Source organism: Loxodonta africana, chromosome 8, assembly GCF_030014295.1.
Source record: "Loxodonta africana isolate mLoxAfr1 chromosome 8, mLoxAfr1.hap2, whole genome shotgun sequence".
Lineage (NCBI taxonomy): Eukaryota > Metazoa > Chordata > Mammalia > Proboscidea > Elephantidae > Loxodonta > Loxodonta africana.
In genome coordinates this window covers 84,343,241-84,355,512 of record NC_087349.1, presented here as the reverse complement: position 1 = coordinate 84,355,512, position 12,272 = coordinate 84,343,241, and the positions used below count along the sequence as shown (strand labels likewise).

General features: G+C 38.4%; 1 protein-coding gene across 4 annotated transcripts in view; it reads right to left on the bottom strand.

Annotated features, from left to right (window-relative positions):
* Positions 1-634: 634 nt before the first annotated feature.
* The window catches only part of FAM221A (family with sequence similarity 221 member A), a 39,108-nt gene continuing 27,470 nt past the window's right edge, over positions 635-12,272 (bottom strand). For 2 of the 4 annotated variants that reach the window (XM_023544349.2, XM_064290079.1), the window contains exons 5-7: positions 11,923-12,030; positions 9,879-9,961; positions 636-1,165 (exon numbers count right to left, since the gene is read on the bottom strand). In XM_023544349.2, the coding sequence (XP_023400117.2) occupies positions 1,097-1,165; positions 9,879-9,961; positions 11,923-12,030 (260 nt within the window). In that variant the 3' untranslated portion in view covers positions 636-1,096. Of the gene's footprint in view, positions 1,166-4,169; positions 9,004-9,878; positions 9,962-11,922; positions 12,031-12,272 lie in introns of those variants that run through there. The other 2 variants (XM_064290077.1, XM_064290078.1) reach the window with 2 other exon arrangements.

Below are 12,272 nucleotides of genomic sequence, written 5' to 3'. Positions count from 1 at the left end.
AGCCATTTCGTTACATTACATGTAATTTATCTGGGAAGTGATCTGAAAGAATCTGAGTGAGGGATACAGGAGTGAACAGGGAAAAAGAGAACAATAACTGAGTTGTATAATTGAGTCAGTCACTGCTATGGATGACTAGTGCTCAGTCCCAGATGATTTTCTGAGGAAGGTTATAAAATGCATCTTAGAATTGTCTTCCCAGCAGATAAAATGGGGAGCATTTATCCGTTGGCTCCACACCCCAGTTGGTCAAGGTCATTAGCTCCCCAAACCTTAGGGCTGCACATGTATGATGCAGACAGGTTATACCGAGTATCTCGAGCCACCTGTCAGAGCATCCCTGGGAAAGAAAGAAGGAATCATGACATGGGCCCAAGGCAATGAGTTGACAAATGGCTCCCTAGTGAAGCCATCTGAAGTACACTTGGAAGTGTTTCACAGCAGTACCATAGTTAAGAGGTGGGGCCAAGAAGACTTTGATGCTTGGAGTAACAAGCATCAAAAAGAACAAAGATGCTAAACAACAAACAAAAGCAAGAACAGTGCTTGTTCAGTTGAAAGAGAACTCAGCACACAAGAGGTGTCCAATACAGTTATATAGAAATACAATTAACAACAAAACTTAAAAATCAGTAGATACCACTAAAAAAAGGTTGATAGTTTCAAGATACAACTTTTTATTTAAAGCATAGGCCAACATTACAAAGTTGGAAAAGTAAAAAATTAAGGATTTATCCTACTATTTTGAATGAAAAAAAGGCCCCTACATATTTGTTCAAAATGTTCAATGACATCTTTAATTTTTCAAACAGCCTAAAAAAGCTAAATTATGATAAACTAAAAATATTTACTGTACTTGCATGTTTTGATTCATATAAAAGTAACCTCATTTGTTAGGAGAGATAAAAAGTATATACAAAGTAGTAAATCAAAAGTAATATATTTTCACTTCTTTAAATAAATTAGGGAAATAAGAGTTTTACACAGTAAAAGAATTACTTGAGAGAAAATAAATGATATTATTACATTTAAATAAACACGAAAAAGATCTATATGGATAAAAAAAAAATACTGGTTTTAATTTCCTCAATAGTCTTCATGAAGGTTTTGTAGTTGATGACAATGGTGCTTTTCCTTTCTGCTTAGCAGCCTTTTCCATTTTTATCTGTAAATGTTAAATATTTATTATTGATATAATAATAATTTATAAAACATTTTCTAAAGGAAAAAATGGCTACATATACCTCATTTGAATTCATGTCTTATTTTATCACAGCTATTTTGCACAGTTACACAGCAGTTATTAGCCACTAAATATTAAAGCCAAAACTGACAGTTGAGACACATTTTAAATATGATTTTATTTCAACTTTATGGGAGGGCCTTAGTAACATATGAATGAATACTGCTTTAGAGAAAATGAAATTAATTTCAATTGCCAGTTTAAAAAAAAGAAAGCATAAACACCTAACCTTATATCCAGCCTATGCACATTTCCTACAGGGTTACAGAATATTCATAATCCTGCCAGATTGTCTCTGGAACACAGACTACTGTAAGGAAACTGCTAAACCAGTGGCCACCAAGTAAACTCCAACTCATGGCGACCCCACGAGTGTCAGAGTAGAACTGTGCTCCACGCGGTTTTCAGTAGCTGGTTTTTCCGAAGTAGATTTGCCAGGCTAAGGCACCTCTGGGCGGACTATACTTAACCCTCCCACCTTTCTGTCAGCAGCAAACGCATTAACCATTTGCCCTGCCCTGGGGCTCCAAGGAAACTGCCAGTTTCCTATAACTCTGGCATTTACATTCCTACAGTTATCTTCCTGAAGGTCTTCGCCTTCTCTGATGTTGCTGAGGCAAAGCAGCGGCACTCATACCCTAAGCACAGCCTTTTAACGTTTTAGACACATAGAGACCCTTTCTGTGGGAAAAAGATCCCAGAGAACACACAGCCCACCTGCCTCTTACTCACATTGACACACACACATTCCCAGAGGCAGTAAGTACCACTGCCTTACCCCTACAAGAGGAGAAGAGAGGGAAATAGGGAGCTTGGCAGTGGAAGCAGGGCCCCCTTCCTTCTGAAGTGACAGGAAATAGCACTGAGAAACCAGGAGGGACTGGCAAAAACAGTCTACCTAATCTCATCAAATTGTAAATAATAAATTTTCACTAACAAAATCAGATTAATCTCACCTGTGTCTCTTCCCTATTTTTTCCCTGAGTTGCCTGGTAACCCCGTTCAGTTAACAGGTCACCTGAAGGACCCCCAAAGAACGCACTCTTTTAAGGCAAAGATTATAAGTTTCGGGGTCTGACAGATAGGCTTTGAATCCTACCTTGATTAACAATTCAGGGCAAGTTATTTAACCAACAGTTTTATTGTTTGTAGAAAAGTCATAGTAATAGCTACTTTTCAGTGTTGTTCTAAAAGTGTAAAAAATATAATATGTATATAAACTTAGGTAGTTCCCTTTCTCCTCTCATTTAACACCAAATGTTAGATTTGTAGTAACATCAAAAAAAAGGCAAAGACGCTAAACAACGAAGTCAAAACAGTGTTTGTTCATTTGGAATAGCACTTAGCAAATACAGCCACATCTAGATTCCTAAGGACAAAGATACCTTCTTTTTAGCTTTTCTTCTTTTGGGGGGGCAGGGGGAGGGAAAGCATTTCTTTATTTGTTCTATTTAAATTTCCTGGCACTAATAACACAGTACTTTGTACCTAGTAGAATTTTGATAATTGTTTGCTCAATAAAACTCTCTTTTCTTAAAAGAGACCAAGGGTTATCCACAGTGGAAGAAAATAAATTGACCAAAAATATGCAAGAAGCAACTCTTCCCATTATCTAAAATTACTTGGTAAACTAGGTTACCACAAAGGTTTGGGTTATCCAAGTTGACTCACACTAATCATAGGTTCTTTCCCACGCCAAATGATAGTAATGATTAGCAAAGGATACAAGCACAAACCAGAGAGGGAAACAGAATTACTCTCTGGAAGGGTTCTGACCCCTTCAGACCCAGCTTCGTAATTGTTCCTTTTCCCTCAATGGTACACACCCTGTTTTGGGAGTAACAGATGAGTTCTAACAATATATACAGTATGTGGAAACCCTGGTGGCATAGTGGTTAAGTGCTACGGCTGCTAACCAAAGCACCGGCACTTTGAATCCACCAGGCGCTCCTTGGAAACTCTATGGGGCAGTTCTACTCCGTCCTGTAGAGTCACTATGAGTCGGAATCGACTCGATGGCACTGGGCTTGTTTTTTTTTCTTTATATGGTATGTGTCAGCTCAGAGGAAGTCATTTAGCTTTGAGACTTCTTAGTTTTTATACTCCCTTAATCACACAGGTTGAAGAGTTTACAAACTGCATCTCATAAATGCAAAAATTCCAAGTTTATTTATTATAAGCAATCCGGGCAGTTCAGGTATATCCTGCTAAAACATTCACAGATGAGAACTCCTCCCATTAACTTCCCTGTGGTAAACACCATTGGCATGTTTTTAAGGCAGTCAACATACCCAGGCTCCTGGAAGAGGGAGAGAGGGAGTTAAAACCTGGTCACCCATGGGCCTATGAGGAAAAACTAAAGTTCGGCTGTGAATATGTGTGTTCCAAGAACAGAGGATGATTTGATTAAAAGTCCTATCTTTAATGATGCAAAAACAAACATTTCTTTTGCCACGCTGACCATTCTCTCTCTCTCCTTGACTTCCTACTACCACCTCTTTCCCTTCTATCTGAGCTTCTCAAAAGCACTTTTTGTGATGATGGAAATGTTTTATACCTGTACTGTCCACTAAAATGGCCACATGTGGCTATCGAGCACTTGAAAGGTGGCTAGTGTGACTGAGGAAATATATTTTTAGTTTTAATTAATGTAAATGTAAACTTAAATAGTCACATATGGCAAGTGGCTACAACGCAGATACAGAACATTTCCCTCACTGCTAGATAGCGGTGCCTTAAATTACATCCCAGACTCTCCCCTTCCACTTCAAATTTCTTCTTTAGAGTAACCAATTAATCTTAAGGCAGAGATCCCCAGGCCACTGCCTCAAGCAACTTCGCCTTAGAGTCCTGTTTCCTTTGCTTGGCTTCCCTCCCCACCCCCACCCTCCCCCACCCTTCCTCACACACAGAGCTTTGCATTAGATTTGTTTCCTTTTCTCAGACTTGTGATGCATGAAGTGACATGTAAACTCCATAGTGCCTGTATAATATGATTAAGAACATTGCTGATCAATTGGCATAACATAGGTTATAAGGAAAATTGTTCTACATTCTACTTTGGTGAGCAGTGTCTGGGGTCTTAAAAGCCGTGAGCGGCCATCTAAGATACTCCACTGATCTCACCCCTTCGGGAGCAAGGGAAAATGAAGAAAACCACAGACAAAAGGGAAAGATTGGTCCAAAGGACTAATGGACCACAACTACCACAGCATCCACCAGACTGAGTTGAGTATAACTAGATGATGCCCAGCTACCACCACTGACTGCTCTGATGGGGATCACAATAGAGGTTCCTGGACAAAGCAAGAGAAAATGTAGAACGAAATTCTAGCTTACAAAAAAGACCGGACTTACTGGCCTGACAGAGACTGGAGAAACCCTGAGAGTGTGGTCCCTGGACACCCTTTTAGCTCAGTAATAAAAGTCACTCCTGAGGTTCACCCTTCGGCCAAGAATTCTTGTCGTTGTTCTTGTTGTTAGATGCCGTCGAGTCAGTTCCAACTCATAGCGACCCTATGTACAACAGAATGAAACACTGCCTGGTCCTGTGCCATGTCCACAATCGTTGTTATGCTTGAGCCCATTGTTGCAGCCACTGTGTCAATCCATCTCATTGAGGGTCTTTCTTCCTCTATTCCCCTGACCCTGTACTTTACCAAGCTTGATGTCATTCTCCGGGACTGATCCCTCCTGACAACATGACCAAAGTGTGTAAAACATGGTCTCGCCATCCTTGCTATTAAGGAGTATTCCGGTTTTACTTCTTCCAAGACAGATTTGTTCATTCTTTTAGCAGTCCATGGTATATTCAATATTCTTCACCAACACCACAAGTCAAAGGCGTCAATTCTTCAGTTCTCCTTATTCATTGCCCAGCTTTCCCATGCATATCATGTGATTGAAAATATGACTTGGGTCAGGCGCACCTTAGTCTTCAAGCTGACACCTTTGCTTTTCAACACTTTAAAGAGGTCCTTCGCAACAGATTTGCCCAATGCAATACGTCACTTGATTTCTTGACTGCTGCTTCCAAGGGTGTTGATTGTGAATCCAAGTAAAACGATATCCTTGACAACTTCAATCTTTTCTCCATTTACCATGATATTGCCTACTGGTCCAGTTGTGAGGATTTTTGCTTTCTTTATGTTCAGGTGTAATCCACAGTGAAGGCTGTGGTCTTTGATCTTCATCAGTAAGTGCTTCAAGTCCTCTTCACTTTCAGCAAGCAGGATTGTATCATCTGTGTAAAGCAGGTTGTTAACGAGTCTTCCTCTAATCCTGATGCCCCATTCTTCTTCATATAGTCCAGCTTCTCAGATTATTTGCTCAGCATACAGATTGAATAGGTATGGTGAAAGGATACAACCCTGACGCACACCTTTCCTGACTTTAAACCACGCAGTATCCCCTTGCTCTGTCTGAACAACTGCCTCTAGATCTATGTACAGGTTACTCATGAGCACAATGAAGTGTTCTGGAATTCCCATTCTTCGCAATGTTATCCATAATTGTTATGATCCACACAGTCAAATGCCTTTCCACAGCCAATAAAAATAAAAAGATCCATCTGACATCACCAATGATATCCCTGGTTCCGTGTCTTCTTCTAAATGCGGCCTGAATTTCTGGCAGTTCCCTGTCAATACACTGCTGCAGCAGCTTTTGAATGATCTTCAGCAAAATTTTGCTTGAGTGTGATATTAATGATACTGTTCTACATTCAGTTGGATCACCTTTCTTGGGAACAGGCATAAATACGGATCTCTTCAGTTGGTTGGCCACATAGCTATCTTCCAAACTTCTTGGCATAGACAAGTAAGCACTTCCAGAGCTGCATCAGTTTGTTGAAACATCTCAACGGGTATTCCGTCAATTCCTGGAGCCTTCTGTTTTGCCAAAGCCTTCAGTGCAGCTTGGACTTCTTTCAGTATCATCAGTTCCTGATCATATGTTACCTCCTGAAGTGGTTGACATCAGCCAATTCTTTTTGGTATAATGACTCTGTGTATTCTTTCCATCTTCTTTTGATGCTCCCTGCATCATTTAATATTTTCCCCATAGAATCCTTCACTATTGCAACTCAAGGCTTGAATTTTTTCTTCAATTCTTTCAGCTTGAGAAATGCCGAGCAGGCGGGTTCTTCGGTTTTGGTTTTCTATCTCCAGCTCCTTGCACATGTCATCACGATACTTTACTTTGTCTTCTTGAGCCGCCCTTTGAAATCTTCTGTTCAGTTCTTTTACTTCATCATTTCTCCTTTTGGTTTAGCTTCTCAATTTTCAAGAGCAAGTTTCAGAGTCTCTTCTGACATCCATTTTGGTCTCTTCTTTCTTTCCTGTCTTTTCAATGCTTTCTTTTTTTGCTTTCTTTATGTATGATGTCCTTGATGTCATTCCACAACTCGTCTGGTCTTCGGTCATTAGTGTTCAATGCGTCAAGTCTATTCTTGAGGTGGCCTCTAAATTCAAGCTGGGATATACTCAAGTTTGTACTTTGGCTTTCTTATTCTGATTTTCTTCAGTTTCAACATGAACTTGCATATGAGCAATTGATGGTCTGTTCCACAGTCGGCCCCTGGCCTTGTTCTGACTGATGATATTGAGCTTTTCCGTCGTCTCTTTCCACAGATGCAGTCAATTTGATTCCTGTGTACTCCATCTGGCGAGGTCCACGTGTATAGTTACCGTTTACGTTGGTGAAAAAAAGGTATTTGCAATAAAGAAGTCGTCAGTCCTGTAAAACTCTATCATGTGATCTCCAGCATCATTTCTATCACCAAGATCATAATTTCCAACTATGTTTCCAACTTTCACATTCCAATCACCAGCAATTATCAATGCATTTTGACTGCATGTTCGATCAATTTCAGACTGCAGAAGCTGGTAAAAATCTTCAATTTCATCATCTTTGGCCTTAGTGGTTGGTGTATACATTTGGATAAAAGTTGTATTAACTGCTTTTCCTTGTACGTTTATGGATATTATTTTATCACTGACAGTGTCATACTTTAGCATAGATTTTGAAATGTCCTTTTTAAGAACGAATGCAACATCACCCTCTTCAAGTTATCATTCCCTGCATGGTAAACCATATGATTGTCTAATTCAAAATGGCCAATACCAATCCATTTCAGCTCACTAATGCATAGGATCCTGATGTTTATGCATTCTATCTCATTTTTGACGATTTCCAATTTGTCTAGATTCATACTTTGTACATTCCACGTTTCAATTATTAACAGACGTTTGCAGCTGTTCCTTCCCATTTTGAGTCGTACCACATCAGCAAAGGAAGGTCCTGAAAGCTTGACTCTATCCACATCATTAAGGTCCACTTTACTTTGAGGAGGCAGCTCTTCCCCAATCATCTTTTGAGTGCCTTCCAACCTGGGGGGCTCATCTTTCAGCACTATATCAGACAATGTTCTACTGCTATTCATAAGGTTTTCACTGGCTAATGCTGTTCAGAAGTAGACTGCTGGGTCCTTCTTCCTAGTCTGTCTTAGTCTGGAAGCTCAGCTGAAACCTGTCCTCCATGGGTGACCCTGCTGGTATTTGAATACCAATGGCATAGCTTCCAGCATCACCACAACACGCAAGCCCCCGTAGTACGACAAACTGACAGGCACATGGGTGTCAAAGATTAGACAGGCCCATAAAACAAAACGAGACTAAAGGGGAACACCAGCCCAGGAACAAGGACTAGAAGGCAGGAGGGGATAGGAATGCTGGTAATCAGGAACCCAAGGTCAAGAAGGGAGAGTGTTGACATGTTGTGGGGTTGTTTACCAATATCATAAAACAACATGTATACTGTTTAATGAGAAGCTAGTTTGTTCTGTAAACCTTCATCTAAAGTACAAAACAAAATTTACAAAAAGAATGTTGCTGATGCAACTTGTATGAACTTCCTATTTGTAAACCCTTTAAAAGTTACCTTTGTCCTCGCCCTCACGGAGCAGTTTTGGCAGGAGCAGCTCCAACTGACTCTTTTTCTTGTGCAACAAAATTAAGGTGCTTTTCTGCCTTCCCACCTCAGTCTCTCATTGGTTGGCCAATGCAAGTCATGCTGAGCAGAACCTGGGGTTTCCACCTGGTAACAATCTCTCTGCCTCCTACTCACTTCCTCTGCTTTTGGATGGATAATTTATTTAACATTCTTTTTCCATACCTTCAGTTACTCAAGAAGTTCTTGTCTGAGTCACAGAGGATATAACAAAAAGTAACAATATCTTTACTTCCATGGAATTTATTACCTAGTTGGAGAGATGATAAATACCCGCAAAGGAACTATAAAATAATCCTAAGAAAAGCACTTTGGAGACAGTAGCAAATGGCTGGAGTACCATCTCCCATACCTCACCAAGTCAACATTCTTTCACCTGGTAGAAAAATAAAAACAAAATAGAACTCCAAATATGAACACTGGCATGAAATATTCCCAAACTAAAAGGAAAAGAGCCTGTCTCAGTCATCTAGTGCTGCCATAACAGAAATACCACAAGTGGATGACTTTAACAAAGAGAAATTTATTCTCTCACAGTCTAGTAGGTTACAAGCACAAATCCAGGGTGTCAGCTCCAGGAGAAGGTTTTCTCTCTCTGTCACCTCTGGAGGAAGGTCCTTGTCCTCAATCTTCCCCTGGTCGGGGAGCTTCTCAGGCGCAGGGAGCCCGTGTCCAAAGGACGCGCTCTGCTCCTGGTGCTGCTTTCTTGGTGGTATGAGGTCCCCAGCTCTCTGCTTGCTTCCCTTTCATCTCTTGAGAGATAAAAGGTGGTGGAGACCACACCCCAGGGAAACTCCCTTTACCTTGGATCAGGGAGGTGACTTGAGTAAACGTAGTGTTACAATCCCACCCTAATCCTCTCAACATAAAATTACAATCACAAAATGGAGGACAACCACACAATACTGGAAATCATGGCCTAACCAAGTTGAAACATATTTTTGGGGGGACACAATTCGATCCAGGACAGAGCCCTACTCAGGCCTGGACTCTCCACCATATAAAGTATAAGTACGTGACATGTATGAAGTGAATATTAATTATATCTGTGTTAATTTTTTAAATTTTCCCTAAATATTTTTTGACAAACTTATGTACAAGGCACTGTACTTGGTATTGTGGAAAAACAATGATGAACAGTCTGCTGGAGAACTGATAAAAAATACCATTCCTGAAAGCTGTGAACATACCAATACTGTAGTTGTTAAACCCTGGAAATTGTTAAATACATTTATGTTTACTGTTCTGTTTCTTAAAGGGTATTGGATTATTTTAACTTGAGTCTGAATATGCTAAAAAGCCTCTACGAAGAATAAATACTACTATTAAAAATGCAAGATACATGTAACTTACAAATCTGATGATGACTGATAATCACTCGCAATTTTATTTGTATATTTAGTCAATCTTTATGACTTCCAAAAATTAACCAGTGTCAGTATCATATATCAAATTCTTCATCAGGCCTGTTTGTATTGTCCTAAATAAATCTTAAGGCCTAGCACCAGTTATAAGTAAAGACTTAATAAATTATTTTAACTGATGATCCAGTATCAATACATAATCATTCCACAGTGTTTTGTTGCAAGTAAATGCTTAACACAAGCAGATTTCCTCAAAGACCTACCCTTTCTTGGTATCGTCTTTCAAAGAAAGCCATATCGTCCTCTTCAGGTCTCTTTAAGTAAGAAACTTGACTACTTGTGCCTTCTAATAATGGGGGGAAAAATACACATATATAAAATACATATATAATTATAAATTCTAATTTAAAAAAAAAAAAAGAAAAGTTTCCTACCAGGTGCTAATGCTTTATTTTTCAAACCAGAAATGGTCTCAATGGATTAGTCTTACTGTGAAATCCTTTTTCAGAAAGAATGGTAATTTTCCTTGGCAAACATTCTCCAAATTTTAAATAACACCACATATATAGCTCTTTCATATAAGAGCACACTTAATTTTGTTCACTACTTTTTAAATTTTATAACTAAACTGGAAATCCATGTTACTCTGAATCAGATAATTCCCCGAAGTAATTATTGAGGCTTTGCATAGATTTAAAGTAATACCACCTGCTTTGAATTTTTTAAAACTAAAATAATGTTAGCCATTTTCCATGGTATCAGATTTGTAAAAACAATCAAACACTAGTTTAGGTGTTAGAAAGAGTTTTAAATTGCTTCAGGAGAGAAAATCTGGTTTTCTTTGTAGGTACCCTAGCAGCTCACTTCCACACCTTTGCAGGTGAACATCTTGGCTGGGTTCCTTTATTTCCAAAACAGAATATCAACCTTATCACCTGTTCTTCTGGTTTCTGAAGTATACGAATTCACCCGCAACCAGCAACACAAAATCACATAACTCTAGACAAACACCACAGAGTACAACCACATTCTGTCAACTATTTAACTCTAACAAAAGCTTGTTAAGAAAAATAAAACAAAAAAGACTGCTTAGAACACGTGCTATCTACTCACTGGGAACTCTGGGTCTATAAGTGGATCATGTTGAGATGGGACTCACTTTACTCAGTTGCATTTTAACAGTTTGGCTTTGGCTTCAATGAAAGTAGGCTATCAGAAATGAGCAACCATATACTACATTTCCTGAAAACAAGTTTTCATGGATATTGAGGGTCACTATACAGACTCCTTTAAAATCCAGCACTGATATAACTTTCATGAGCATGGGGGAACTCAAGCTTCCTCTGTTCTAATAAGGAAAGTTATTTAAATGGTTGCACCTTCCTTTGCGCCTTGGCTGCCACTATGCTCAGTCACAACTGAAGCTTAAAGGGTGTATGTAAATTTTTGTATGAGAGACTGACATGATTTATAAACTTTCACTTAAAGCGCAATAAAAATTAATTAAAAAAATGAAGCTTAGAGCAGCAATTAATCAACTTAGAAAGCTGGCACAATTGTGTCCTTTTTCTTGGTTTTGACTTCCTACTTTTATCTATATTTTATCATTATTTCCCTGTATGTTGTTTTTGTAAGTGGCCTTATGATCTCTTGTAGAAAAAGTCAGATCAACATATAACCCATTCTACAGTGTTTTGTTGCAAGTAAATGCTTAACACAAGCAGGTTTCCTCAAAGACTTACCTTTTCTTGGTATTGTCTTTCAAAGAAAGCCATATCATTTTCAAGTAAATCAAAGAAAACTTGTATTTTAAAAATAGTTATAAATATAAAAAACCTAATGAATCCCTTCAATGTTTCTATTCTTTTTGTTTTCAGAAAAGAAAATAGAATATTACTGCTGAAAAATGAAGTATATGTGCTCTTAATTTATACATCAAGTCTTGCAAACCTATGATTACCATTGGATTACGTCCACTTTGAGAGCTCGGAAAAGAGGAAGGCAATTAGTCCACTAGAGGGCTCTCTTGTTCTATCATCACAGGGCAACAAGCTGTGGTTTTAAAAACTTCAAATTATAGTATTATCAGACTCCTCGTAATTCTCAGATTTAGCTATTTTCCCTAATACAAAATGAAGTCATTTACTTTTTCTCAGTGCCTGGCCACTATAAAGAAAGTAAAATGATTAAGATTCACTTGAAATCAAATTGAGGGGATACTGGAAGAAAAGAAAGAAGCTTAGAAAATGAATCGAAGTCCTACATTCTTATTTATTATGCCCAAAAATATTTCCTCAATTTCATTACCATCTGTTGGTTTTGCTTGTGATGAACTAGATGATGCCTGAAATGCTTTTAGAAATGGGTGGTCCATGGCTGTAATCGGAGAGTCTAAAAATTCAACTGAAGGTACACCTGAGAAGAACAAAAGACATGAAAAATGGCAATTCTCTATTTAAAAGGATATATACAAGTTATTATTTCTCATGCGAAATACATTAGAACCTCAACAGAGTTACCAGAAAAATTCACTCTGTAAAGAAGAAAATTTTATTTAGAATTTTATGTCACATAAAGGCAAATGGGTAAAAGTATTTTTGTATTTCTTAGTACACTTCTCAGACTTCTTCCACAGAAATAAGAATATTATGTACTAA